This window comes from Bos javanicus, chromosome 12 (genome assembly GCF_032452875.1).
Source record: "Bos javanicus breed banteng chromosome 12, ARS-OSU_banteng_1.0, whole genome shotgun sequence".
Classification (NCBI taxonomy): domain Eukaryota; kingdom Metazoa; phylum Chordata; class Mammalia; order Artiodactyla; family Bovidae; genus Bos; species Bos javanicus.
Genome location: NC_083879.1, coordinates 85,624,631 through 85,652,523, shown reverse-complemented (window position 1 = coordinate 85,652,523; position 27,893 = coordinate 85,624,631). Strand labels below are relative to the sequence as shown.

The window sequence follows — 27,893 nt, the reverse complement described above, 5'->3', positions numbered from 1 at the left end:
TCCTTGGCTCACACACCATACAAGAGCAGGTGGTGGGCGGCATTTGGTCTGTGGGCAGTCATTTCCCAACTCCTGGTCTAAACATACACTCCTATTTTAACACTTATTATTTTCCTGGCAATTAGGGTAACTTCTACTTGATTAAGTGAGAACAATAATACAAAATTTTCTTAAGGCTTTGTCTATACTGCTGGTGTACACGTTTTTAAGACAAAAATGTAACACATACTTATGTCAAGATTAAATATACTGGCAGGTGAACAACTGGCCACGTCGCATGTGCCTCCTGACGCCACGTCTGCAGCGGGCTCCTGCATGCGCTGGCATCTGGCTGCACTTCTGATTACAACACAGGAAGTGCCAGGTCCCCCTGCAAACCTCATCGGTACCACTTCTGTAAGTTAGAGACAGCTACCCTGGGATCTGCCATAGCAAAAGCGTGCTCTGAAGCTGGACCTCTCCGGTTTGGTTCAGGAACAAACGTACGCAGTCATTTAAAAATGGCCATTTGGGGGATGCGCCAGGATATAAAATGTTTGTCTGGTAAAATTAACCATTTGGTGTTTTCAAAAAACAATTTTCAAGCGTTAAAACTTGTCTATTGAATTGTTCCATGGATACACACTATTACAGTGAGAAACAAACTGGCCAATTGCCGTGTTTTTAGCAACTTGGCTAATTTTTTTAAAACAATGTGTTCATGAAGTAGTCACATTTTTATTCAAATAGAACAGTGGCGAGATGGACTCTTTTCTTCCCACATCTAATGCGTGAGGTTGCTGCCAAGACGCCCCAACCCCCAACAACAAAAAAATCAGAGACTGACTTGGGTGTTTCATTCAAACCTATATTTGCAGTTTCTCAAACGCTGATCCACAGACCACTTTCCTCTTACACGTGGGACAGCACGTGCACCACCGTGGGTGGTGGGTGCACCACCGGGACAGCAGAGACGCCCGGCGCCCGAGCGAGGGCAGCTCCTCCTCCGTCCACAGGTGCGTCCCTGCGCCCGCCCGCCCGGTGGCGACGCAATAAATACGCGGCTTGCGGCCGCCTGGGTCCGGCAGGCCCGCCACTACCTGTTGTAGGCCCGCTCCCGTTTGGACTTCTCCAGGGCCTTGTCCATGGTCTTCTCGCTCTCGCCCCGGCACTTGGGGCAGTACCACTTGCCCTTGGGCTTGTGGCTCAGCCCCACGCAGGAGAAGTGGAACCACTCGATGGGGCACTCGTCGTTGTCGCAGCCAATCATCTCCCCGTAGGAGACCTGGTTGCACAGACAGTACGTGGGCTCGTTCGGGTCGATGGGCAGGTCCGCGGGGGACGCCTCCCTCTCCGCTTTGGCCTTGGAGCGCTTCTTCTTCTTGGAGGCCTTGGCCTTCTTCTCCTTGGGCGTGCCCGAGGTGACGTCATCGTGGTCGTGATTATTCGCGGCGTTCTCCCGGTTCTCGTTGTTGCGCTGCCGCCGGGACCTCTTGTTGTTGGGCTTCTCCGCCTGGGCGATCGCCTCGTTTTTGGACTTGTCCTGGCCGGCTTTGCTGTGGCCCGTGGCGTCAGCGGCCTCCTGGTGGGCCTCCAGCAGCTCCACGTGGCTGTCCACCTGCCGGGCCCGGTTCTCCACCAGCTCCACCATCTGACTCACAAGCTGGATCTTCTCGTCGCCCAGCTCCTGGCTGCGGATCAGCGCCCGCTGGATGCAGTGCAGTGCTCTCCGCTTCTGGGCGCCGTCCGCCTCCCGCTTGAACCTCTCGTAGTACTCGTCCAGTTCCTTCAGGATCTCTGCCAAGGGGAAAACAAGCGTGAGACCCCGCCAAACACAGTCTCCAACCCATAAGACCGTGGCTGTCAGGGACCACAACGATCAACGCAAGGCTTCCTAGTACGAAAAATCTGTAACACCTAGGCCTTTCTAACAGGCTTCTTACCCCTGTTACAAAAAGAAAAAAAGTCTCTGGGACTAAATACTAACGTTAACACGGTTCCCATTTATCAAAGTGCACCCCAAAGCTTCCCAAGGGACTCTGTGTGCACTCAGAGCACGGGTAACCAAAACTCCCTGGACAAGCGGCCATGGGGGAGAGTTCAAGTTTAGGCGAGGTATTGAGGCCCAAGCTTTTATTTTCTGTAAAATTAAAGATTATGTCCTATATTTCCATTGTTTTTATCCAAGCATTTTGGGAACATTTTAAAGGCTGTTATTCTCTTTATTTTAGCGCACCAACATCTAGAAGCTACTATTAGAGAGATTATATAAATACTACTCAGCGGCCCACAGCCTCAGTTTACTTGCCACATCATTGCATCACAGCATGCACTGGAGTATCTCTGTTATCACCCTGTTACTGAAAACAAGAATGGTCTGTAAGGAGGAGCCAGACAAGGGCAGCCCTGCTTGGACACAAAGGTAACAGATTTCACTTTTCCCTTTACTGCTTAGAGCAATAACATTTGTATCTATAAAAGACAACAGATTTTAAAACAAACAAAACTCCCTCCTACTAAATGTTAACCTATTTGGACAGGTTAGAAAACAGTATACCTGCTTTTAAAATGTAATTTGGCGAGTGGAACTAGGCAATTTCTCAAGAAATAAAAACTGTTAGATAAATCTGACTGAAACAAGGAAAGTAAATATTCTTGCCAAAACTCTACTTAAATACACAGAAATTCCCAGACTTATTTTCCCTAAACAGTAATCATTAAACAGTATCAGATTTTACTCCTGAAAACCCTTTGCAGTCTCTTAAGATAAGGCAATTCAACTCTCCAGCTAGGAAGTTGGGGAGGATGTGGGTAGAGGGTGTATAAAACGTGACATGACCACTTCCAGATGTTATCTCCAATTAGTTATAAGGCACACACCTAACACCAGGGTATAAACATATGAACTTAGGCCCACACGACTTAAGCACAGGTTATTTTCCAGGCTATATTCTTCAGACTGCCTTCTCCTAGAAAGGAGGAATGCCAGAGTCTCAGGGGCTCTTGGAGTAAGTAATCCTGAACATAAGCAGCTCTGTTCAACTTATCCAAGTTCTATCTCATAGGTGTTAAAATATGAGTTTCTGCCATTTATTTTTAAGTGATTACACTACAAAACTGTATCACTTGGTTTAATCAGTAACCCAAATTTCTGAAGACAATGTTAGCATTTCATTGGAAAGACACCAATTCCATCATATCACTAACTTGAAAGTTAATAGCATACAGCTTTTTTCACATCACAACCAAGCTCACAGCCCTATAAAGCCTTACTGTGGGAAAGAAACAAACATCCCATCAGAAAATCACCAAGAAATAATTCTGTTACCTACACAACAGCATACGTTTCTTCAGTGCCCCAAGCAAAGCACTCTCATCAACAAAACCACTGAAGTTCAAATATCTGTAAACAAGAACCCTGGTGCTAACTAGGGAGGCATCCTGGTCTCTTTAGCTCCATCAGCTCCAACTGCTGCTAACCCTTTTTTCTAAAAAGGCTCCACACACCAGCACCCTGTGAAAGTAATCTTAAAAGATTAATGGAGACTGCAGCAAAGTTTAATCTCATCTGTCCGATGATTAGAAGTGTATTTTAATTCTACATAGGGATGGCACCAAAGTTCTATTAGGAAGCCCTCTTCCTTGGGGGTGCATCAGCATTTAAAAAAAAAAAAAAAATTTAAAAAATAACTGGAAAATATTTCAAATTGAAAATAACCTCAAATATCACTGGCAAACGAATTACAACCCATCCTCATGAATTAATGTCCCATTGAAAATAAGCGAATACTGTTAATCAAAGCTTAACTTGCAACTGAGAAGTTAAGAATGGAGCCTTAATTTCTAGACTAGACTGCGCTGCAAATCTCGGCGTTTACAGTAAATCCCAACCGAATGAGTTATGACCACTATATGCCGGGTGACGAGGCTCCCTCGGGGCCCCGCCGGGGTGTCGGTGGGGTTGGTCTTCTCCCGTGGAGCCGGACACGCGCAAAGCGGCTGTCACCCCGGCTCTGAGACGGTAAACAGGCAGAGTCTTCAATCTCCGTCTCCGAGCGCAGCGCACACCACCCGCGTTCCGCGCCCGGGGCACCGACCCACCCACCAGGCCGGGGTCACTCACGGCGCCGCCGCTCCCGCGGGCCCCAAGGGCCCGGCGGGAGGCCCGACTGCACCCTCGCCGGCCCGGCGGCACGGACGCCGGTCTCCCGCTCTCCCCCGGGTGCCGCCATTGCTCCGCGGAGGAAATGACCCGCTCCCGTCCTTGGGGGGGCGGGGTGGGGGCGGGGCCGAGCCGGACCCCCACCAGTGGAGAGGCGGCCAGCGGGCGGCGCGCCCCGCCCCTGGAGCCACTGCCTATAAGGATCGCCGGGCCGGAGGGCGGGGGCCAAGCGGGTCACCAATCACGACGCAGGAAGGGAGGACACAGCCCGCCCCAGCCGTAGCAATGGCCAATGTGAGGCCGGAGGCCGGGCGACCCGAAGACATTCGAATCGACTCGACCTCCTCCCTCCTGCCCGCCCCTCTACGCAAGGGAAAAAGAAGGCGGCGGAAACAGAGCCATGCCACTCACAGCGCAAGGCCCGCCCCCATCCGGCCCAGGAACCAATGGCTCAGCGACGGACTGATAAGGACATTCCATGGGAGATACCGAGTCCAATCACAGGAGGCCGAGGCGGAACGATCGCAATATGCTAATCGGGCGCCTATATAAGTCGCCGCGAAGGCGAGCCTTAGGCAGAGCGCGCAGGGGCGCCTTGCCGTACGGGCTCTCGGTTCGTTGTGGGGCTCTTCCTGGCTGTCCACCTCCCCCCGCTCTTCCGTTTCCCTGCTGCGCAGCCCTGTAAACATTAGTAAACTCCGAGGGACTGTCCACGGCACAGACACAGACCCCAGCGCCGTGCCTGACCGGGCAGCAAAGTTTCCCCAGCGGCCGACAATTCCCCGCGGACCCGACCCCTGCGTCTCTCGGGCAGTCTGGGCGGCGGGGGCTGCAGAGGACGATGCACAGATCCCCTCCCCTGCCAGGTCCCTCTCCAAACCGAAGGTACCTGCCTGCGCCCCCCGAGCGCAGCACGGATGGGCGACTTCCTCGCCCCATCCTCCCTCCCCTCCCTTCCCACGGCACACACGGAATAAAGCCCTGGCCCTCCGCAGGCTACACCCGGCCGCGGCGCCCCTCACTCGGTGTCCGGCGCCGTGCGAGGGCCGGGGGCTGGGTGGGGGCGACTGGGGCCGCACCACGCGGAGTAAGGACCCCGGACTTTACGTAACACTCAGATTCGGGACTGGGTGGAGGTGGTTCCGGGGACCACTTGCCCTCTGCGCCCTCCCGTCAGCCCTGCGCGCAGCCCCGTCCCCGCGCCCCTCAGCCTGACGACCGCGGCACAGCCCTCCCCAGGCGCCGTGGCCTGCGCCCCCTGCGCCCCCTCCCCCGCAGCACCCCGCCTCGTCACTTCACTACAAAGAGCGCTTTGCTCGCGCAGCCTGGCATCAAGACCTCTCTCGTTCCTCCTTCCTCCTCCGTGCCCGGGCTTCGCGCACAAGGACCTTGGCAAATCAAAGACGCCCCAGACCTTTTGTTTCTGCCCGGCAAGGGCCCCGCCGCGGGCTCGCGGCTCTCCAAGAGGGGAAGCAGGACGGCCCGGCCCCGCGGCGCGCCGCCACCGGCGGGGATGGAGCAGCCGCCCCCGCCCATCCATCCCGCCGTACCTTGGTATTTCGCGTCGATCTCCCGCATCAGAGAGACGTTTCTCTGCAGATCAAAAGGCAGAGACTCGATGGAGTCCAGGTAGTCCTCCACGTAGTTCACCAGGTGGATCTGCTCCCCGTTGGCAGGGCTCAACATGGTTCACCGCGGTCCCCGGCGACTCCGCGCGGCTTTCCGCTTCCTCCGGCCCCCGCCCCCTCGGAGCCCGGCGCTGCAAAATGCAAGGCTCCCGCCCGCCGGCGCGCCCCCCCCCCGACTCCAGCCGGCCCCGCGCCGCTACATCTGCGAGCCGCGCCGCCTGGGCCCGGGGACCGGCTCCTGGCGGGCCGGGCCGGCGCTCGGCGGCCTCGGGCGCGGGGCGGGCACGGGCGGGCGTGCGGGCGCGCACCCCGGCGCCGGGGCCGGGGCCGGGGCCGAGCGAGCGCGGGAAGGGGCGCGCGCCGCCCGCCGCGCCGCACTTGTCCAACGTGGAAAACCCAAATACCAGTTTCAAACACTTGGGAAACATTCGGCCCCCCGGCACCGCGCATGCGCCCCGGCGCCACCGCCCCCTCCCCCGGGGGCCCCGCCCCCGCCGCACGCACGCCCCTCGCCAGCCCCGCCGCCCGGGGGGTGGGGCTCTGTCTGTCACTCCGGCCCGGGCGGGGGTCTCGCGGGCAGAGGGCGGCGGGCGGGGCGCAAACTTTACTAGGAGTTTCGCACTTGCAGGCACAGCGGCGTCGGGCGGCACCGCACTCCCACTGGGGCGGGGGGGCCGCAGGGCGGCAGGAAGCCCCGCCCCAGACGGCCGGAGCCGAGACCGCAGAAGCAGCCCCGCCGCCAGCCCCGCAGGCAACCTCTCTCCCGCTGCCAGCCCCTCGCACTCCCCTAGCCCGCTCTGCAGCGGGGAAATATATAAGTACGGCGCGGAACAGACTGGCAACCTCGGGAGCCAATCGACTTGCCGCGCACAGTTGGATGGTCCAATCAGGACGAGGAGGGGTGGGTGAGCTCGGGTACCGCCCCCTCCGCCGGGGTCTCACTACTGGAAACCCGCGTCCTCTCGGGGCGGGCGGGGCCCGGTCGGGCGGAAGTGGGCGCGCGTGCGCACTAGGGCGGCCACAGCGGCCGCCGGCCCGCGCGGGAGACCTACCATCTGGCGGTCGGACCACCACTCCCAGCGGCCCCCGCGGCTCGCGCGCTTGCGCGGTCCAACACCGCCCGCCCTTATTGTGTCGCCGGCTGGAGGCTGGAGCCAAGCGGCTTGGAGACAAAGAGGCTCGAGAAGTGAACCCACGCCGGGCCCCCGGAGAGGCCGGACGGCCCTTCTTCTCGCCCGTGGCCTGGATGCCGCTCTTGATATCCGCGCCCCCACTTCGAAATACCACCCACAGCGGGGTGGGGCCGGCTTCCAGTCAGAGGTTCCGGGGGGGTTTCTCTCTCAGTCTCGGGCCCTTCCCGCCCTCCATATCTCTCTCCTCCTGGTGCTAAACTCAAGTTGGGCTTTCAGTGAGCCCCGTTGCCTAGACGACGAGCCCGCGCGCGGGCCCGCCTCTTCCTATCGAGGCCCCGCCCCGTGGGCGTGACCACGCCGAGGCTTTGTCCGCGAGCCCGGGGCCTGCGCCCGAGCCGCCGCTGCAGGCAGGGGAGCTCGGAGGCGTTCTCTCCGCCTCGTGTGTCCTCTCTCTGGGCGCAGACGTCCTGTAGCGGTCTTTAACCCTGCCCGGTAGCTCGGCCCCAGCCTACGAGCGTCCCATACCAGCTCTGCGTCCCCTCTTCGGCCGGTGGATGGGTGGTGGAGGGTTGGCCTCCTTCCCGGGTGCCCCGCTGCTCCGCGCGGTCCCGCCCCTCGACCCGGGAGCGAGGCTCTGGTGGAGCCCCGAGTGTCCGCAGAAGCAGCGTTGTGACAGCCAAGACCGCTCGGAAGTTTTCAGTCCCTCTCTAACCAGTAGAATTGCAGCCCAGCCCGGTGTTTTTAAAATGGGCGATTGTCCGCAGCGCGGCTCGCGCTGGCCGGGTGATGGTCTCGTAAACAGCGCGAGACCGCGTTGAGCTGTTTGTCTTTCGAAACGAGTTTTCACGTTGGACCGTTGCTGCGCTGATCAACGCCGAATAGTACTTAGCACTTTGAAATGAGTTTCTTCTTTACGCTCAGCCCCCTTAACCCACCCCCACATCAGGAGAACGTTCACTTCGAAAATTTGGGGAAACGGTTGTTATTTCACTTAGAGATTCACACTTTTCCAGTTTTGGCCCAGTTTAAAGCGGACGCTGAGTTTAAACTTCATTTATGGGCCACTAGCCTGCACAAGACTTTAGTACTCTGACGCTATGTGGAAACGAAGATATTATGTGGACTAGTGAACGCTGAATAAGAAAAGATACAAGTAACTTTAAAGTACATGATTAAGAAAGAGGTAGGTACTTTTAATCCAGGCATTTATTGCCTTTAACTGAGAAGTGTTCATCTGGATTTAAGGATAAAGGTGAGAAAGAATTTACTCCTTTCAGTGATAATCAAGCTGGACTGTTTTGTTTTGGTTTTGTTTTTTAAATCACGATGTCATCTCAGTAGCGATCCCTCATTTTGGCATGGACTTGAAAAACACGTGAGACAAAAAAAAATTGTTTCATTCAACAAAATAATATTTAATGAGCGCCTACCATCTGCTTCCCCCTCTTGTGGCTCAGCCGGTAAAGAATCTGCCTGCAATGCGGGAGACCTGGGTTCGATCCCTGGGTTGGGAAGATCCCCTGGAGAAGGGAAAGGCTACCCACTGCAGTATTCTGGCCTGGAGAATTCCATGGACTGTATATCCATGGGGTCGCAAAGAGTGGGACATGACTGAGCGACTTTCACACTTCACCACGTGCTAGCTACTGTTCTGTGCACTAGGGAAGCAGTGGTGAATAATGTTTGTAAGACATTTACTTTACCCCTTAGGCTAAAAAGCCAGAAAATATTTGATTAGTTTTACCAAGTTCTTAAAATGTATGCCAATGACTTCAACATTGAAGGGACAAGGTTAGAAGACCAATAGCTAGAGCATAACTGTAATCACCCATTTTATTTTATTTTTTTTAAACTTTACAAAATTGTATTAGTTTTGCCAAATATCAAAATGAATCCGCCACAGGTATACATGTGTTCCCCATCCTGAACCCTAATCACCCATTTTAAAATGCCACTAAAGAGCTTAATTTTGAGGATACATTGAAGAATTTGGGTAGTTTCAATTGTTGTTCTTTGGAGTATGTTTCAAAAATTGATATTAAGTGTTTTTTCTAAGGTTATAGTTCTAGTTTCACTGAAGATGTTCAAACTTATGGAAGAAAAAGAGATGAATTATAGTTCTTTCTGTTTTGAGCTGCTTAAATATAAATCCTAACATGTTCATCTCAAACCTGAAGTGCCCTAAACAATATGTGCTTCCCCATCTACTATACTTTGGATTTACAGATTTTGCTTTGAAGCAAAATGTAATGCTGAGAACTACACTTTTTGTTGTCATTAAGGGCTACGAAATGGCATTCATGACATTTTGGAATCATTAATTATAATATACTTACTGGTTCTGACCTAGACTGGGAGGAGTCTTTCTCTCTCTCTCTCTGGGTATGTATGCTACTATATCTTCCTGGTCACTTTAATATTGAACTTGCAAGAGGAGTCATGCTTTTAACCATCAGTGAATAATGTGTCTGTTTTTCTGTTTGACGATTCCCAGAAGACTTAAGGTAGCACTGCTGTCCGCCAAGGGCTGAGCACCTTACAGGACCAGTTTTCAGAGGACAGAATATACCTCTTAGTTTAAAAAATCATGATTTCCCATGGCCAATTAAAACATGCCAGCTGTCCAGGTTCACGTGCAGGGTTCCATCTTCAGTCTCACTAAATTTGTTTTTAAAACTTCTAGCTTTCCCCTCAAATTCTTCATGTTCTTATAGATTGCAGTCAAGCCTTTTGTCGTTTTCTTATTTTTCTGGCATATCTAATATCTGTCAGAGCTTTCTCTATCAGATGTTTTACTGCTCAGATTTTCTCCCACCTGCAACAGGTGGATCTCCTTAGAGATTACCCTTTTCTGAATTTGGTGGTGGTGACTCAGAGGTTAAAGCCTCTGCTCGCGATGCGGGAGAACCGGGTTCAATCCCTGGGTGGGGAAGATACCCTGGAGAAGGAAATGGCAACCCACTCCAGTACTCTTGCCTGGAGAATCCCGTGGATGGAGGAGCCTGGTGGGCTGCAGTCCACGGGGTCGCAGAGAGTCGGACATGACTGAGCAACTTCACTTTCACTTTTCACTTACATGCATTGGAGAAGGAAATGGCACCCCACTCCAGTATTCTTGCCTGGAGAATCCCATGGATGGAGGAGCCTGGTGGGCTACAGTCCACAGGGTTGCAGAGAGTCGGACACGACTGAGCAACTTCTCTTTCACTTTTCACAGTGAAAGAGGTGGCTTAGTGGGTCAAGAATCTGCCTACCAAGCAGGAGACCTGGGTTCAATCCCTGGGTTGGGAAGATCCCCTGGAGACGCAAATGGCAAACCACTCCAGTATCCTTGCCTAGAGAATCCGACGGACAGAGGAGCCTGCTGGGCTACAGTCTATGGGGTGGCAGAAGAGTTGGACAGGACTGAGCACCTAAACAACCAGAGTTGAAAATAATTTACATCTGAAGTACTCAAGGAACATACTGCTATATTCAAAATGGATAACCAACAAGGACCTATTGTATAGCACGTGGAATTCTCAGTCTTGTGACAGCCTGGATTGGGGGGGGGGAGGGGGGAGGATGGATACATATACATGTATGGCTGAGTCCCTTTGCTGTTCCCCTCAAACTACCATTACATTGTTAATCGGCTATACCCCTACGCAAAATAAAAAGTTTAAAGTTTGAAAAAAGAAAAAATCCAAAAATAATTAGGGAGAAAAACACACACCTTGTACTAGAAAGGAGAGAGAATTACAAAAGAGCAACGAGGCAAGTGTGCAGGCAGTGGGGAGGGGGTTAATGCTGAAGCAGGGCTCTGAGTGGTGGGGGAGAGGGGCTTGGCTCCGATGGGAGGTCTCCTAATTGTGAATGACAAGCTCTAACGCTTCAGCCGTCAAGCCTTCAGACACAGTTCCCGTGGAATTGCAGAGCTGGACTCCAGAGGTCTTGGGAAAAGTTTAAGTGCTGTTGGAAGGTACTTCTTTGTCTCTACTGGAGCACTTACCTTGTTATAGAACGACCAAAACAAACCCCCAAAACAACTGAGAAACTTAATGTGCTGGGTTTTTTTTATTTTTATTTTATTTTTAAAAAAATTAAAAATTTTTTAAATTTTATTTATTTATTTTTTAATGTGCTGTTTTGAGGACTGCAAAAGCAAAGGGGATTTCTTTGTTTTTTTGAGACGCTGTTTTTTTTTTTTTTTTTTTTTTTAAGAATAACTGTCAACATATATTTACAACAACTCACAGTTTAATATTTATGTACTATAAACTCTGTCCACAGCTGCTCAGAGAGTAGTTGTTTTCATTATTAATCCAAAGGTTGAGACGCTGTTTTGGAAGATATCAAGAAGGACACGTTTGTCGAGATAATTTGAAAGTTAACTTCAAGAGAATCCGCCTTTAAAGAGTCTCGTTGAAACCGCAATTCACAATGCTTTTGTTCTCAAGAGACCAGATGACAGAACTTACAACCGTAAAATGAATTCCGGGCAGTCATTTCCTACTACGCGTACTCGATGAATGGGTGGTGTCCGAGCTTTGCCCTTTCATCCGGGGACAGGGTGTGCCGTGTTGGGGTGCAGACGTGCTCAGTGTGTGCATGAGCCGTGTTGGGGTGCAGACGTGCCCCCGGAGCAGGCGCGGAGCCGTCAGCGGCTGCCCGCCCCATGGCACTGGGTCCTGCGGCGCGCGGGCCCGGCCCGGGGTTGCACCGAGTCAGCTCAGTCCAGCGCCGCCCCGGACGAGAAGGGCGGAGCTCTGCCCACCGCCCCGGGGCGGGGCCGCCACCCAAGCCTGCCGCTCCCCTCCCCCCGCGCGCCGCGGCCCCGCCCCCCGCGCCGCGGCGAACTCTTGCCTGCCTCTTCCGGGTGGGCGGGGCGACCGGGCCTTCCGGTGGGCGTGGCCTGTTGACCCCCCCCCCCGGCGTGGGCGTGGCCTGCGGGCCTTGCGCGCCGGCCATGCTGGGGACGCGCCGGGCCTGCGGGGGCGCTTGGCTGCTCCGGGCCGCACGGGGCCCGGAGCCGGGCCGCTCCGCGTCGGGGGCGCGCGGGCAGGGCTGGCTGCAGCCCACGGGCTACGACACGGGCGTCAAGGTGTACAACAGCCTCACCCGGAGGAAGGACCCGTTGATTGTGAGCCGAGCGGACGCCGCCTCCTGGTAGCCCGCCGGGACTCGGGGAGCGGGGGTGCGGCGGGGCGGGAGGGGCTGCACCCAGCCTTTCGGAGGCGGGCGCCCTGCGTGGGGCGCGGGCTTGCGTCCTCAGGTGCAGGCGTCTAATGAGTGATGAAGTACTCCGGCGGCACCTGTAAAGACCCTCGGGTAGTCCCAGCGTTTCACGGATTTGGCGCTGAATTTAGTGATCCGAGGGTCATACATCCCCGGGTACGCATCCCCCAAAGCGGTTACCTTTCTTTTCTTTTTTTACAAAGAGACATGGTTATATGCTGATTATGACTGAGAACGTGGCGTTCTGTCTTGCAAGTTTGCTTTACATGGTGGGTCTTCCCTCTGTCCCCAGGTACAGCTGCGGACCAACGGTCTACGATCACGCACACCTGGGTCATGCTTGGTGAGTGTCCTGACGCTGAATTTTCACCCTTTAAGGAACCGTTTATTTTGGAAAGAAAACCTTTTGCAGGGTTTTTTTTTTTTTTCCTATCCCTCAAGTGACAACTTAAGAATCCTGAGTAGTTAGTGTATTCCAGGCATTGTGGGAAGCATACATACTACATCCTCACTTGGTGCCATTTCAGGTGAGGAGACTCAGGGACACAGTGAGAGCAAGGGAAAGGACCGTTTGCAATCAGATGCTTCCTGTTGTGTTTAGTGGGATGAGGCCCTTCAGAGGGCCCTTGAGTAAGCTGGTCAGGTGTTTCCACGCCCCCTCCCCCTGCCCCCCATTTACTTCCCAACTTTGGACAAGGCACTTTATTACTGAGTCCTGGTTTCTTCGTCTTTCGGATAGGGATAATTATATTCTTCTTTTGAATCTCGACAGTTTAATGAAATAAAGCCCACAAAGTGCTGCTTAGCCCAGTCCCTGATGTGGGAAGGCTGCCAAAGGCCCTCCTGTTCTCCAGGATAGGTGACCCGTGGGAGGGCACCCGGTAGGAAGCGTGGCGGGTGAGCTGGAGCCCGAGCTCTCTGACCGCCCCACTAGTGCTCGCTCTGTCTTTTAAATCTGTCTCCTAGGCTTGTCCAGATTGCTGCTTTTCCTAGTATTTTGTCTGTTCTCTTGTGCATCTCTTAAATTTATCTTTCAGATCTAGATTAAAAGTTACCTTTATTTAGTATGTATTTTAGAAATTATGCATCACCCAGCAAGACCTGAATTTTTTGTGTGTATTATAGCAAAATAAATAGACTAGTAGTCTTTTTTTTCCCCCTCTTCATTTTGGGCTAACTTACTATTGATTTGTTGTTGCTCAGTCGTGTCCAGCTCTTTGTGACCCCATGGACTGCAGCATGCCAGGCTTCTCTGTCCTTTAGGGTCTCCCAGAGCTTGCTCAAACTCATGTCTGTCGATTAGGTGATGCCATCCAAGCATCTTATCCTCTGTCGCCCTGTTCTCCTCCCTGCTCCATTTTTCTCAGCATCAGGGTCTTTTCCAGTGAGTCAGCTCTTTGCATCAGGTGGCCAAAGTACTATTAGTTATAAAAAGCATATTTTGATCTCTTTTTTGAAGTATTAAATATGTTGGGGAAACACCGGAAACAGTAGAGGTTACTGTTTGTCCTACCCTGGAAAAGCTCTCCTCAAAGGCAAAGAGAAAGCATTTTTGTTATTGAAGGAGAATGAAAGGAGTATGGGGTGCGCCGCTGAAAGGATCACAGAAATAGCAGGAACTGGCGAGGTTTCATGTGAGCTGGGTGGGCCCAGCTCTCTGGTTCAGGCAGGTCTACAGCCCGGAGTCCCACAGGTTAGGCCCCTCCTGTTAAGTGGTGAAAGTGACCTTCTTGGTAACTTCATTTCAAAGAGAAGGCTTCTGGGTCCTTGAAACTTCATGAGTTGTGAGACTGAATAAGGAACATTTAGGTACATTTTGAAAGGACTAAAGAAGAAGTTCTGAAAGGAAGGGGGTGCGAGGCAGCCTCGCCCTTATTTTTTACCCAGGAGCATCAGTTGCGATCTGTGCTCGTCCTTGACGATATGGACAAGCGTGCCGACCTGCAGTGTGCAGCCCAGCCGATGCTCACGGCCCCCAGACCGAGAGAGCGCTCCCAGCACCCCAGAAGCCTGTCTGGCTCCCTGGCCAGGGTGACCGCTCTGGGCACCCACCACTCAGGAAGAGTCATCAAGTGGGGGTGTCCCTAGTGAGGCAGAAACCTAAGACATCGGAAAAGGTTGTGGTCTCGGGCTGGGATGGTCAGGCACAGTCCACTGCTCTTGAGGTCAAAAGCCGGAAGCCCAAGACCGCCTCCTCTGCGGGTCTGCCCCTGCTCACTATGCAGGTTCCTGCCTCCACACCTTCCTCCCCACCTGCTTCTGCTTTAAAGAGACAGACGCTTAACTGGACAGCACTCTGTGCCGGGCACTGTTCTAAACTCCGCAAACCCCAGCCAGTGCAGTTCTCTCACCACGCCAGCTGGTGATGCTGTACCTCCTAAGTGTAACCCGGGAAGGGTCCCAGGTGGACAGTGCTGAGCCAGGCCGGCTGCAGAATCCAGTTTCCCACGGGTGCAGCAGCCGCAGCCTGGTGAGTGGACCCACCCCTGGGCTCCCAAGGTGCCCACAGGGCGGGTGAGACCTGGGGAGCGGCCACCCTCGGGTATCGGGCCCCCCAGCACCTGCCCCTCCCCACCAGCTCCTTCAGCCACACGTGTGATTCGACTTTTTCTTTCCGTCTGTTTTAAGTTCTTGTTAACTTCATCCTTAAAATCTCATTTCTTGCAGTGTTTTCCTGACCTGACAATGAGAGGCACTGGGATGATACTTACAATCAGAATTAGCTGAAATTTCTGCTGTGCAGGCACTGAGATTATGTACCACAGCCTTGTGAGATAGTAGACTTTTGTCCAGTTTTTGAATTGGCAGTCTGAGGCTTCGAAGGGATGTTTAACCTCTTAGTTTCTTGGGAAGGCATTTCAGAGATGGCTTGGCCCTAGAATTTGGCGTCAGCTATGTCTGGGGTGGGTGGGTATGGAAACAAGGGATACAATGAGGAGGAGCTTTGTTTTCAAAGGAAAATGATGTTATGAACCCAAGTTCAGAGAGGCCGCGTGTATAACAGAGACGAGCGTGAGACTGGCTGACCTGGAAAGTTAAGGTTGCTCTTATGGGGAATCTAGTTTCTTGAGATTTTAAGTAGATAATGGATTTTAATCCAAGATTAGTCCTGAATATTCGTTGGAAGGACTGATGCTGAAACTCCAATGCTTCGGCCACCTGAGGCGAAGAATTGTCTCACTGGAAAAGACCCTGATGCTGGGAAAGATTGAAGGCAGGAGGAGAAGGGGATGACAGAGGATGAGATGGTTGGATGGTATCACCAACTTGATGGACATGAGCTTGAGTAAGCTCCAGGAGTTGGTGATGGACAGGGCGGCCTGGCGTGCTACAGTCCATGGGGTCGCAAAGAGTCAGACACAACTGAGCGACTGACCTGAGCTGGATTTTAAACCCTTGCTTTTTCAAGTCTGCATTGCTCCCGTGCATCCTGCCCGTAAGCTGGAGTTCCCACTTTCCACAGCCGCTTGCACACTTCCTGGGAGTGACCTTTCCAGCTTTGATGGGATCATCTCTGTCTTGACTTATTATCTGCCTCTGTCTCTTGTCACGGTCAGAGGTTAGTTATCCTAGAGCATGAACACGGGCGGTAAAAGCACCCAGCCTCTTGGCCACCTCCTGACTTTGTGTCACGAGTGAACCTTTACACAGTGGAGCAGGTGTAAACTCACTCAGACAACAGCTCAAAGTTAAAAGTGCTCGTGTTGGGTCCTGAAATTGAGGCAGCGCCTTAGTTTTCTCACGCGGACCCAAGAGGGCCGGTGAAAGGCTTTTCCTTTTGCAGCTGCCCTTGAACGTCCTTGATCACACAGTTGTGTGGCCTCACGGTAAAGGGAGCACACTCTTTGAAGATCGCAGTAGTGGCTTTCAGGATGAAAGGTGCCGTAATGTTCTTCCTTTCAGCTCCTACGTCAGATTTGATATAATTCGGAGGATCCTCAGCAGGGTGTTCGGGTGCACCGTCGTCATGGTGATGGGAATCACAGACGTGGACGATAAGATAATCAGACGCGCCAACGAGGTGAGCGAGGGCCACGCGGAGCAGGGCTTTGACCGGTGAGTGGGCCGACCCCACCTCACAGTTGTCTGCGCCTCGCGAGACTTCTCACACCTGCTGTCCACACGTGACCGCGTGAGGCTGTTCAGAGAGGTCTCCTCACCCTGCTGAGAAGTGTGGTCGACTCCGCCCTTACCTAATCCTCCCATCCCGGGGACACCTCCCGGGCTGAGTCCAGGCCCTCCCTGCCCTGTCGGCCTGCGGGATGTATCTCCTTCCCTGTTACAGGGGAACTCAGAGGCTGGCTTGGGAATTTCGCTCCTGTGAGGTTTGATTTTCTTACTTGTTATATAAACAGGACACTCCTCTTATATCTCATGTGGCATTTAAAGGACCTTTTGGGGGGGATTTCTAGCATAGGGATTAAATAAAGTATTTTGTTACATTTTTATTTTTTTTACTTAAGAATTTTTTATTTCATTTTTTTTTGGCCGCATCACAAGGCTTGTGGGATTTTAGTTCTCCGACCAGGGATAAAGCCTGTGTCCTTAGCTATGAGAACGTAGGGTCTTGTCCACTGGTGACCAAGGCATTTCCTGTAGTTGTACTTTTAAAAGTCTACTTTCAAAGGTTCACCTCCTCTGTGTTTTATAATCAGCAGCCATGTATAACATTTGTACGTGACTGTATGTAACAGCTGGGGCTTCCCAGGTGGCACTAGCGGTAAAGAACGCGCCAGTGCAGGAGACGGAGGAGGTGGGGCTTTGATCCCTGGGTGGGAAGATCGTCTGGAGGAGGGCGTGCCTGGAGAATTCCATGGACAGAGGAACCTGCAGTTCATAGAGTTTTAAAGAGATACAACTGAAGCACTTTAACATGCATGCACATATATAACACTTGTCTCTAAAGATATGTAAAAACTTGTTAAAGTATCTAGTTTATAGAAAAACGTGCTGAGGGCTTTACGTCCTATAACTTTAAAAGCGTCTGAATGCATATATAGAGTTTTCTGGAAAGCCAGTTTATTCTTTACACTGTTTTGCAACCTGCTTTTCCCACTTACTGTATTTTGAGTGTTTTCTCATGTTCTTAAGCACTCATCAACATTTTAAAAGGCAGCATTCTACCCCAGGGACATATCTGAACTCGCCGTCCTGATTTTTGGACTCTTGCATTCCTCCCATGTTCTGTCATTTTCTCTCAGATTTATTTTCTAGGAAGCCCGTCTTCCTGTTTCCTACTGACTGCCTTCATTCAGCGTTTGGGGGAGTGTGTCGGGGGTACCCTGGTCTCCCCGGCGCTGACTCTCCACACTGTTCTGTCTGATCTCCAGATCCGCAACCTGTGCCTGGTGTCCCCTAGGGTCAGGTGTCCGCCCTGGCCACCATGGAAGCGCAGCGCGAGGTCACGTGATGCTGGCGTGGCCGTGGGCGCCGTGAGTGGGGAGCTGAGGGGGCGTGGGAGGTGGCAGCGGGAAGCAGGTAGGCTGCCCCGGCTGCTGGAGTGGGCCCACCTCCCGCCACCCGCCCAGGGCCCTGCGCTGTCTCCCTGGGGCCGCCCGGGGCCGTCTGCGCTGAGGTTGTGCTCAGACACTCACTGGGCCGGCGGTTCTGGGGTCCAGAGGAGCCTTTGAGCGAATCCGATGCAGGAAGCAGTGGCCTCTCGTCCATGGTCAGGACAGACGGGGGCAAGGGGCAGGCCTGCCAGTCCCTCTGGAGGCTGCCGGGGTCTGGGCGGCGCTGAGCAGGACCCCGGGCCCCGATGGGGAGGTCAGCCCTGCGGTGCTGAGCAGGACGCGGGCTGGAGCCGGGCCTGGCTGGCTGGGGAGACGGAGAGATGGGGGACTCTGATGTGGCAGGTGGATGGGTGTTGGTGTGTGGGCGGTAACCCCTGGCAGAGAGGACGCCAGGCTGGTTGAGGAGGAGGGTGCCCGGGTCGCCCGCCCAGGTATGTCCCTGTGCTGGCTGCGCTGGGGTCGGCTGTGACCCTTCAGAGCCGGAAGTGGGTTCTCCACCTGTCATGAGGCTCAGCTGGTGGGGGCCGATGGGGGGGGGGGAAGGTTGGCAGAATTGGTTTAGAAATGGTAAGTGTAGAGAGCGTTTTAATTTTTGACAGCTGAGCACGTCCATACTTGTAACATAGCAGGCTGCTAACCTGGCATCACGCAGTCTTGTTTGTTCTGAAGATAGAATCCTACTTCAGCATGTTAAACCACGGTCTGAAGCACATAGTTATGAAAACACCTATTTGTTTCTTAGTGTCCAACAAAAGGCTGTTCTTTTTACCAGAGGCAAGGTTTTTTTTTGACGATGGCCGTATCCTTCGTGCCATCTGCTTCAGTGTGTGCTCTTAAAATAGTTTAAATTATATTTCATTTCTCTGAATCACTTTCTTGACTTTAACTTTTGGCAGAGTTTTATTGTTTGTCAGGAATAAAAGCTGCAGGAGGATTTCTGGGGGAGGAATGAAAAGAAACAAGGTATATTCGCAGGGTTACATTTTGTGTTAAGAAAAATGATACTAAGTGCCTCAGTGATTGAAGCAGAGTTACTGTCTTTGTGCCTTGGAACCCTGGCCTGCGTGCCCTTCTCTCCGGGAGGAAGGTTGGACAGGCGTTCAAGGTCCCCTGCCTGCCTGGGATAGCGCCCAGCCCAGCTGATCGTTGCTGTTGCTCAGTCGCTCAGTCGTGTCTGACTCTTTGTGACCCCATGGACCGCAGCACGCCAGGCCTCCCTGTCCATCACCAACTCCCAGAGCTTGCTCAAACTCACGTCCATCGAGTTGGTGATGCCATCCAGCCTTCTCATCTCTGTCGCCCCCTTCTCCTCCTGCCCTCAATCTTTCCCAGCATCAGGGTCTTTTCCAGTGAGTTGACTCTTCATATCAGGTGGCCAAAGCACTGGAGCTTTAGCATCAGTCATTCCAGTGAATATTCAGGGTTGATTTCCTTCAGGATGGACTGGTTGGATCTCCTTGCAGTCCTCGGGACTCTCAGTCTCCTCCCTCCGGGCGGGCCTGGGCTCTCAGGGCCAGTGCCGTGTCAGCAGCGCCCCCTGCAGGGGGTCCTGTGGAGACAGCATCGTGAGCCCCTCTTGGGGGGACCAGGGGCCTGGAGGTTCCGTGTCCAGTTGCTTCAGTTTGGGGGTCTGATTCCCTGTCCCCCACGCCAGCAGCAGCTTGTGTCCACTTTCTGGCCCACAGTCACCTGTGACGGTCCCTAGGGTCCCGCCGAGGGGGCGGGAGGAGCCGCGTGTGAGGACCCCACGTTTCCTGTCACCAGAGCGGGGCTGCCTGCATCTGGAGTTCCCAGGGGCGAGCAGAGCAAGTCCGTAAGAGTAGAGGCTAGAGGAGGAGGGCCTACCGGGTGCTAATGGCTCAGGAGCTGCAGAAAGTTGCTTGGTTTTCTTTACTCTTTCCCCTTTTGCACAGCTCAGTAGACGCAGGCCAGACCCGGGGGAAGCTGTGTGTCTGCACATAAGGTCCAGGCCGACGCGCCCTCCACACCTGTGGCTCCCTGTGGCGATGCTGACCACCCCCCGCCCCACCAAGCCTCCTCTGCAGCGGCCCCCTCTCCCCCCGCCCCTGCCTGCCTTCCGTGTCTGGAGACCGAGGAGATGAAACACCAATTCACAGTTAAACCAAGAGACAGGCGATGGGACACGCTGGAGTGTCCAGAGACAGACACAGTAATTTTGGAAATTCGTTTTTGGTGAAGATGGCATTTCACATCAGCGGGGAACAGAGGATTACTCAGTAAGAAGCCGATGATTGGGTGACCATCTGAGGGAAGAAGTAAACCAAAGTTGGATATATGGCTCACAACCAGATTTGAAGCTGATCAGAGATTTCACATAAAGACGTGGAAGCATGGATTATTAGAGTAAACCATGGGGCACATTTTGTAGCCACCTGTCCAGAAGGCTTTGCTAAGTTTGTTTCCAAACCCAGAAAAGGTTGAGAAATGTAAAAGATTGCTAAATACAAAAATGAAATTTTCTGCGTGCCATAAAATAACCATGAAGTTGAAAGACGTTTGGAAACAGGTGAAATTCATATGGAGGATAAAAGGTCTATCTCTTTTCTTGAAGATACTTCCTCCGTATCAATAAGACAAGACTTTAAGGACCTGCAGCTCTGTAGAGCCATGGTTAACTTCAGACGGTTTAATGCAGATGGTCCCTAAACACTCGAGATGTTCGAGCTCCCTCAGAACAGGAGAGACTCAGGTTAGAGATGCAGTGAGGAGGCGCGTTTACAGTTGGCGCCACCGTGACCATGGTCTGGCGGGCCCTCAGCAGCGCCTGAGCGAGGTGCTCAGTTTCAGGTTCCTCTGGAGGCGCTGGCAGCGGCCACCCAGGATGTGCACGCGTGTCCTCAAGCACGGCGTCAACGCGTGGTCTGCCCCGTGTGTGTGTGTGTGTGTGTGTGTGTGTGCACACTCACTCGTGTGTCACGCGTGGCTCAGGCGGTGCCCGTGTGTGTGTGCACTCGTGTGCATCACGGCTCAGCGCGCTGCGTGCCCGGGGCCTGCACAGCATGTGGCTTTAGCCGAGGACGCCAGTGCAGGCCGCAAGCCGGGTTTCGGGAGGAGGCAGAGACAGAAGGTGTTTGCTTTCTGGGAAGGGCCAGGCGGGGGCACACTTCCCTCCCGCCCCCAGGAGAGGAATACTGCTCAGGAAACTCATGAGGAGAACTCAGAAAGCCAGGCAGCTCATCAGGCCCTCTGTTGCTCTTTGGGTCCAGTCGCGTGCCGTGGAGTCTTCCAGAGCGGCACAGTGTTTTTTCGTTGGGTCCAGTCGCGTGCCGTGGCATCTCCCAGAGTGGCACAGCGACGCTGGGCTTTGGTCTGTGGTTCGCTTGGCCTTGCCCTGGCGGACGCTGGCGGACTGCTCTTCGCAGGGGCCCGCTCCGCCACCAGGGCCGCTCGGGAGGAGCCGTCGGGCCTGGTGGCCCTACCTGCTGTCTTTGTCCCCGGAGTCTTACCGTGGACACGGGACCCCGGGGCCATCTGGGGGATTCAGTGGGCCCGTCTGCATGTTGCACAGAGAGCTGAGAGAGGCGTGCGTTGTCTTGCCCACGACTGCCGTGAAGAAGACACTGCTCACTGGGTTCATCTCCTCAGTAAACATCCCCGGGCCACAGTTTCCAGGACAACTGTCGTTTTGGGGGTTTTGTTTTGAGTTAATGGAGATCGTGGCATCGTTTATTCTGTTTTCAGTCTAACCAGAAAGCAGGCCCAAGGCCCTCTGTGAGCAGGGCCCGTGGGGGCGGCCGTCCTCCGAGGCCCCATCCTGACCCCTGCAGACGGAGCCCTGCCTCATTATCTTGCAGATGAGCGTGTCGCCCGCGTCCCTGGCCCGTCTTTACGAAGAAGACTTCAAACAGGACATGGCGGCCCTGAAGGTAGGTGGCTGGTGAGAAGGCCGAGTGACGGAGGTGGTCTGGCGGGGCCTCCGTCTGCGCCGGGCTGGGGAGACCGCGGGTCTGTGCCCTCCCGCAGGTCCTCCCACCCACTGCCTACCTGCGGGTGACCGAGCACGTGCCTCATATCGTCGCCTTCATCGAGAGACTCATCGCCAACGGGCACGCTTATTGCACAGCAAAAGGTGAGCCCCCCGTCCAGGCCACGGCCCCCGAGAAGGGCGGTGCAGACGGAAGGTGAGCCCCCCATCCTCAAGGCTGAGAGGGAGGTGCAGGTGAGGGTTAGGGCCGGGTCAGAGCTAGGCAGGTGCAGGCGAGAAGTTACAGGTTTGTCCAGGTGAAAAGTCTCGGCCAACCGCGGCCTCGCGCTGACTGTGGTGTGCGCCGGCCCTCAGGAGCGTGGTCCAGTGCCCGTGGCCGCAGCCCTCCTGAACACGGCTCCTTTCCCGCCGCCACCTCATGGGTCAGAGGGGCGGGGGCCGCCTGGCTCCGCAGGGCCCCCGGGAGCCCGCGTGCAGCTCAGGGAAGGCACCCCACGGGGATGCACGTGTGAGGAGCTGCCTGTGGTCTGAGCAGCAGGGTGCTCTCGTGTCTGGACTAGGAAGGGGCGTCTCGGTTGGTGGGTGTGTAACATGGGGGCCAGAGCTGAATGCAGGCCGCCAGTGAACGCAGTGACCTTCCCTTTGTGTTTCCACCTCCACTGCTGGACGGCCGTGGCACGTCCGATCGCGTGCTTCCCTAGGACAGGGGTGTCGGTCGCGGTCTAGACGTGCAGGGAGGGCCGGCTGGGGCAGAGGCTGCGTCCTGTGTGTAAGTTCTAACACCATAGCTGTGATGCGCGTGTAGACGCGGGTGCTGATGGCAGGGAGGGCCGGCTGGGCCAGAGGCTGCGTCCTGTGTTTAAGTTCTAACATCACAGCTGTGATGTGCGTGTAGACGCGGGTGCTGATGGCAGGGAGGGCCGGCTGGGCCAGAGGCTGCGTCCTGTGTTTAAGTTCTAACTCCGTAGCTGTGATGCGCGTATAGACGCGGGTGCTGGTGGCTGAGAAGTGGCTTCACCGTCCCCTTTTCGAAACAGGCAACGTCTACTTTGACCTGCAGTCGCGAGGCGACAGGTACGGCAAGCTGGTTGGCGTGGCACCTGGGCCGGTTGGAGAGCCAGGTGGGTCCCCCCGCCTCCTGAGGGGCTTCCGGGGAGAAAGCCAGACCTTCCCGAGGCAGGTCGGGGGTGAGGACATCACTGCCAGATGTCGGTCACGGCTGAGGTTTAAACGTAGGGGTTCTGGAACAGAGCTCACGTGGAGGTCTCGGGGCTCCCCGCCTCTCGTCCTCCTGTCGTCTCTGCCCACACGCTTGTCTGTGTGTCCGTCTTAACGCTCTCGTCTGTCCTGAGGCTCTTGTGTTAAATCCCTGAGGGGGTCTATCGTGTAAATGCCGTGTGAGTTTCCCCTCTAGCAGGTTCCCGTGAGTGTTTCAGCGTCTGTCACCTTCCCGCTGTGTTTGAGTCTGTTCCTATACCGTCTTCTGTTCCGGGTTCTGTTAAGTCAAAGTCAGTTTTATAGGAAGCGATAGTAGGTATATAGAACTATGTTAACACTTTTAAGAGGATACTGTGTAACAGAATCAAATGCGGGCGATCAGAACCGACAGAGCAGTGTTTTCCGCCCCGCCTGCGGACCGCGTCCTGTTGGGTCCCATCCCCGGCTGTGTGCTGACTCCTGAGCAGTCCTCGTCACCTTTGCTCCAGGCCTTCCTCCCGCTGCCCTGGTCGTCCACGCCGGCAAGGAATGGCCTGGCGTTCGGGAAGTGGGGAGGGACCGTCCAGTACACTTTCCAGCATCAGCAACACCTTTTTGGAAAAAATAAGAAAAAAAAAATGTTCTTGAGTGACGGCTGGGGGCCTGCATGCTTCTGGCGTGCTTTGGTCGGGGGTCTAGGGGCTGTGGGCTGCATGTGGGAAAGAGAAAAGACCTGCAGGATAGACGTGCGGCAGCCTCTGAGGAGCGGGCTCTGGGGCGGGCGTCCCGGCTGTTCCGTGGCCGCTGTGATGTTGGCTCTGGGTTCCCTCCACTGACGGACCACTTGCCGTTGGCAGTTGACTCCGACAAGCGGCACACCAGCGACTTCGCACTGTGGAAGGCGGCGAAGCCCCAGGAGCCGTTCTGGGGCTCCCCGTGGGGCGACGGGAGGCCCGGCTGGCACATCGAGTGTTCCACCATCGCCAGGTAAGCCTCACCTGTGCTGATCCGGATGCTGGGGTGGTGCCCGGCTCGGTTAGTGGAGCATGCATGCGCTTTGATGTTTTTACAACCACATCTTTGGTGCAGAGCAAAGAAAGTGAAGTGTCTTTACGAGGAGAAAAAGCTGTGAACTCCGGGGTTTTTATGACGTGAAAACAGAATCTCAGTTTCTGTGTGCGTCGGATTATCACGCGTTTAGAATTGGACTCCGTTTGGTGTGTGCAGAGGGCTGGCAGGCGTGACCACAGGAAGGGTGTGGAGATGGTGTGGCTGGACCCGGGTAACTCCCTGCTCTGCCCCGTGCCTTGCAGTCTGGTGTTCGGAAGTCAGCTGGACATCCATTCGGGCGGCGTGGACCTGGCGTTCCCGCACCACGAGAACGAGATCGCCCAGTGCGAGGCCTTCCACCAGTGCCCGCAGTGGGGGAACTACTTCCTGCACTCCGGTGAGTGACGGCTCCCGCCACCTGCCCACTTCTGTCCGGTCGGCTCTGCGAGCGCTCCACTGGGTACACCCACGTTTGCTGGTCGGTCCAGCCCGTCCTAAAGGAAAGCAGCCCTGAACACTCCCGGAAAGGACTGATGCTGAAGCTCCAATACTTTGGCCACCTGATGCGAAAGAGCTGACTCACTGGAAAAGACCCTGATGCTGGGAGAGATTGAGGGCAGGAGGAGAAGGGGGCGACGGGATGAGATGGTTGGATGGCATCACCGACTCGATGGATGGGGGTTTGAGTAAACTCCGGGTTTGTGACGGACGGGGAGGCCTGGCCTGGCGTGCTGCAGTCCACAGGGTCGCAAAGAGTCGGACACGACTGAGCAACGAAATCACCCAGGAGAGCAAGAAGCAGCTGTCCCTTCAGTCGTCTGACTTGCAGTCGGTCGCACGTGAGCTTCTTTGGACGGGAATGCCAAAAATGTTTTTTGGAAGTGAAATGTGAGCTGAAGAGAATTCGGAAAATAAGAGTGCTGTTCCATAGACATTCCTTTCAGTGAAGCTGTGACGAGGAGTCTCAGACAGCATGCCGCCGTAGTGACTATGACTGGGCCGGCCTGGAGCTGTGGCAGCGTCACCATGAGCGCCTGTCAGCCTCTGAGAGCGCCACTGTCCGCCTCACTATTTAAGCAGCTTGTGATTAACACCAGCCGTCCGCTCCCAGGAGCGCACAGCGAGTGGGGAAGCGGTGGCATCCTGAGCAGGCGGCTCTGGAGTCCGCGTGAAGCCCGGGGGCGTGAGCGTGTCCACGTTCTGACGGAGGTCGCAGGGCCACCGCGCTCGTGTCATGGCCACCCTGGGACGAGCCCTGGAGCTGTCCGAGGGCAGGCGTACAGGTGCGGTCAGGCCCTGGAGCTGTCCGAGGGCAGGGGTACAGGTGCGGGTCAGGCCCTGGAGGTGTCCCAGGGCAGGCGTACAGGTGCGGTCAGGCCCTGGAGCTGTCCGAGGGCAGGCGTACAGGTGCGGTCAGGCCCTGGAGCTGTCTGAGGGCAGGCGTACAGGTGCGGTCAGGCCCTGGAGCTGTCCGAGGGCAGGGGTACAGGGCTTTGGTGCAGGTCAGGTCGGGAGACGCAGGTGAGCGACGGCGTGGGCACAGGCACTGTCTCTGTTGAGTCCCTGGGTTCAGGAAACCAGATTTTCCTGGCTAGATGGTACTAAAGGCAGCAGCTCCGGCTTCAGCATGTGCGGAAGCTGCTTCCGGTCCGCGGCGGGGTCGTCGTGGTGACCGGGGTGTGCTCACTGCTGCATCTCCTTCACCCCAAGTTCACGCCTGCTCCAGCCCTGAGCTGCCCAGCCCCAGCGTCTGCCCTGCCGGGACCCCTCACGGTCCACGTGACCCCAGCCTCGGTGCTACCCCGAGGTCGGCTGAGCGACGAGCCAGGCTGCTGCCCCCGGCGCCAGAGCTGAGGTCTGGCGTCCACTTCGTGCACTGCTCGGAGCTCGACAGTGGCCGGAATCACTTCTCCTGCTGGCCCAGTGCTCGATGAGCCGTTCCTCTGGGGCTCCCGGGCGGGGACCGGCAGGGCCCCCAGGACCCACGTGTTTCCTGTCAGGGGCCCACACCTCTTCAGAAGCCTCGTGGAACCATCTCCCCCCGGGTGGGGGACTCGGGAGAGCAGAGCGCCGCAGCCCATGCAGGGAGGAGTCCCAGGGCCTGGTGACACAGTGCTCCCGTCCCTGCAGTGCTCCCGTCCCTGGGCTGGGATCAGGTGACCCCGTGTTAACCGCTGGTGTTGCTCGTGAGGACGTGGGGCCTGCCGTCAGTGCCGGCGCCCCGGGTGACCGTGAGTCCAGGCGCAGGCGGCAGCGGCAGCGCTCACGGAGGGCCGTGTGCACACGCGTGGGTCCCGTCGCTCAGATACTGGCGGGTGGGAGGGTTCGCTCTGTGTTCTGCAGGAAGGGTGCTGTGTCCCGACACCTGGAGAAGCGATCTATTTTCCTGGACTTCCCAGGTGGCGCAGTGGTAAGGAACCCACCTGCCAAAGCAGGAGACGTGAGAGACGCGGTTCAGCCCCTGGGCCAGTCAGATCCCCCGGAGGAGGGCGTGGCAGCTCACTCCAGTGTTCTTGCCTGGAGGATCCCAGGGACAGAGGAGCCCGGAGGCTGTGATCCTTGGGGTCGCAGACTCGGACACGACTTTGTGACGTCGCACACACGGGGAGGTGGACGTGGAGTTCAGCAGTCGGATGAGTTCCGTTCTCTAGACGTTGTCGGTTTTGTAAAACGTCCGTTGCACTTGGTGGAAGCCGCACGCTGCTAAGGTTATGTATTCAGGGTCAGATTCTAGAAGCCGCCCTGTAACCAGCTCTCAGGAAAGTTGGCCTTGGGCAGCCTGGGGTGAAGTCACGTCAGGAGAGGTGGACGGACCCTGTGCTGAGAGTCACGTCAGGAGAGGTGCACAGACCTTGTGCCGAGAAACCAGTTTCCTGGGAAGTGAGCCTGGTACCCAGGCGGTCTTGGAGGACGTCCTAAGGGGTTTGGGTTCCCTGTCTTTCACATATATGGGAATGAGATGGTGCCAGGGTGGGGGCACATCGGTGAAACAGCTACCGCGGGAAAGCGCTCAGGGCTGCCAGGCCTGCGCTCCGTGGAAGCAGAGGGCATCCCCCCCGGGAGCTGAGTCGGGTCCCCCCTGTTTGTGAGTCATGGGAGGGGGAGGGTGGTCCCCACTTTGTGACGCCCGGCCAGTCGCTGTGGCCCCCTTCCTGGCCAGCGGGTCGGGGGGCCCTGTGCCGGCGCCCACGAGGGGGCAGTGAGGGGCAGGGTCCCCGGAGGCTGGGCTCTGAGAAGGGCTCCTCCTTCCCGCCTGGTGAGGAACGAGCCGCTGTGCTCTTGTTTCAGGGCACCTGCACGTGAAGGGCGGAGGAGAGAAGATGTCCAAGTCGCTGAAGAACTACGTCACCATCAAGGTAGGGTGCCTCTCGGGGCCCCCACGTTCCCGACACTTCGTGGAGGCTGCCCTGTGCAGGAGGCCCACCCGGGTCCCCGGGTCTCTTCCCCTTCCTGGTGCGTTCGCTGTAGTCACGGCTGCACTCAGGCGCCTGTCTCCATGAGGTCAAGACCCAGGGCTTGGGACCACGTTAATTCACACGCACGTTGCAGCATCCCCTGGGTGGGCCTCCACTTGGCTGGTGTGGGGGGCTAAGAGGACTGGGAAAGACCCCTTTTCCACACTCCGGGAAGGAGCGTCAGGAGGTGGACGTGGACGCAGAGACAACCGGGTCAGATGGGTTTTCATATAGATCTCGGGGGTGGCCTGGTGAGGCCTGGGGACCTTCCTTAGAGCTCAGTGTTTCTGAGTAGAGTGCAGTCTGCAGGATTCAGACAGGCGCTGACCACACTGAAATACAGGCACCCATGCCCATCCTCTCCGGGTTGAGCCAGGCCGTGGGCCAGGCCGTCCGGCCAGATGAGCAGGTGCAGCATGGGGCGGGTGCGGCCACAGGTGGGTGGGGAAGGCTGTGCAGGGAAATGTCCAGCCGGAGGGTCAGTGGCTCCTCTCACCCGTGTGCACCCCCAGGACTTTCTCCGCTCCACCTCTCCTGACGTCTTCCGGCTCTTCTGCCTGCGGAGCAGCTACAGGTCAGGTGAGCCGGCCGCATGGCCCGAGTCCCTGACGGC

The 27,893-nt window shown here is 55.7% G+C and overlaps 2 protein-coding genes across 7 annotated transcripts in view; one reads left to right on the top strand and one right to left on the bottom strand.

Moving 5' to 3' along the window:
* Positions 1–826: 826 nt before the first annotated feature.
* ING1 (inhibitor of growth family member 1) lies at positions 827–5,927 on the bottom strand. Its single transcript, XM_061435382.1, has 2 exons — positions 5,692–5,927; positions 827–1,776 (listed from the first exon to the last, which is right to left on the bottom strand). Exons 1-2 carry the CDS (start codon positions 5,825–5,827, stop codon positions 1,076–1,078), a joined length of 837 nt encoding a protein of 278 aa, XP_061291366.1. The 5' UTR covers positions 5,828–5,927; the 3' UTR covers positions 827–1,075.
* The window catches only part of CARS2 (cysteinyl-tRNA synthetase 2, mitochondrial), a 28,979-nt gene continuing 2,858 nt past the window's right edge, over positions 1,773–27,893 (top strand). The window contains exons 1-12 of one of the 6 annotated variants that reach the window (XM_061435378.1): positions 1,773–1,876; positions 2,211–2,401; positions 12,412–12,462; positions 16,023–16,140; positions 17,450–17,551; positions 21,448–21,519; positions 21,617–21,722; positions 22,616–22,699; positions 23,633–23,762; positions 24,089–24,222; positions 27,114–27,181; positions 27,793–27,859. In XM_061435378.1, the coding sequence (XP_061291362.1) occupies positions 2,307–2,401; positions 12,412–12,462; positions 16,023–16,140; positions 17,450–17,551; positions 21,448–21,519; positions 21,617–21,722; positions 22,616–22,699; positions 23,633–23,762; positions 24,089–24,222; positions 27,114–27,181; positions 27,793–27,859 (1,027 nt within the window). In that variant the 5' untranslated portion in view covers positions 1,773–1,876; positions 2,211–2,306. Of the gene's footprint in view, positions 1,877–2,210; positions 2,402–11,229; positions 12,051–12,411; positions 12,463–16,022; positions 16,141–17,449; positions 17,552–21,447; positions 21,520–21,616; positions 21,723–22,615; positions 22,700–23,632; positions 23,763–24,088; positions 24,223–27,113; positions 27,182–27,792; positions 27,860–27,893 lie in introns of those variants that run through there. The other 5 variants (XM_061435372.1, XM_061435373.1, XM_061435376.1 and 2 more) reach the window with 5 other exon arrangements.

Coding starts and splice junctions, on each gene's coding strand:
- ING1 (XM_061435382.1), bottom strand. CDS start 5,827: ATGTTGAGCCCTGCCAACGGGGAGCAGATCCACCTGGTGAACTACGTG. Junction 1,777..5,691: donor GATCGACGCGAAATACCAAG/GTACGGCGGGAT, acceptor TCCCCTTGGCAG/AGATCCTGAAGGAACTGGAC.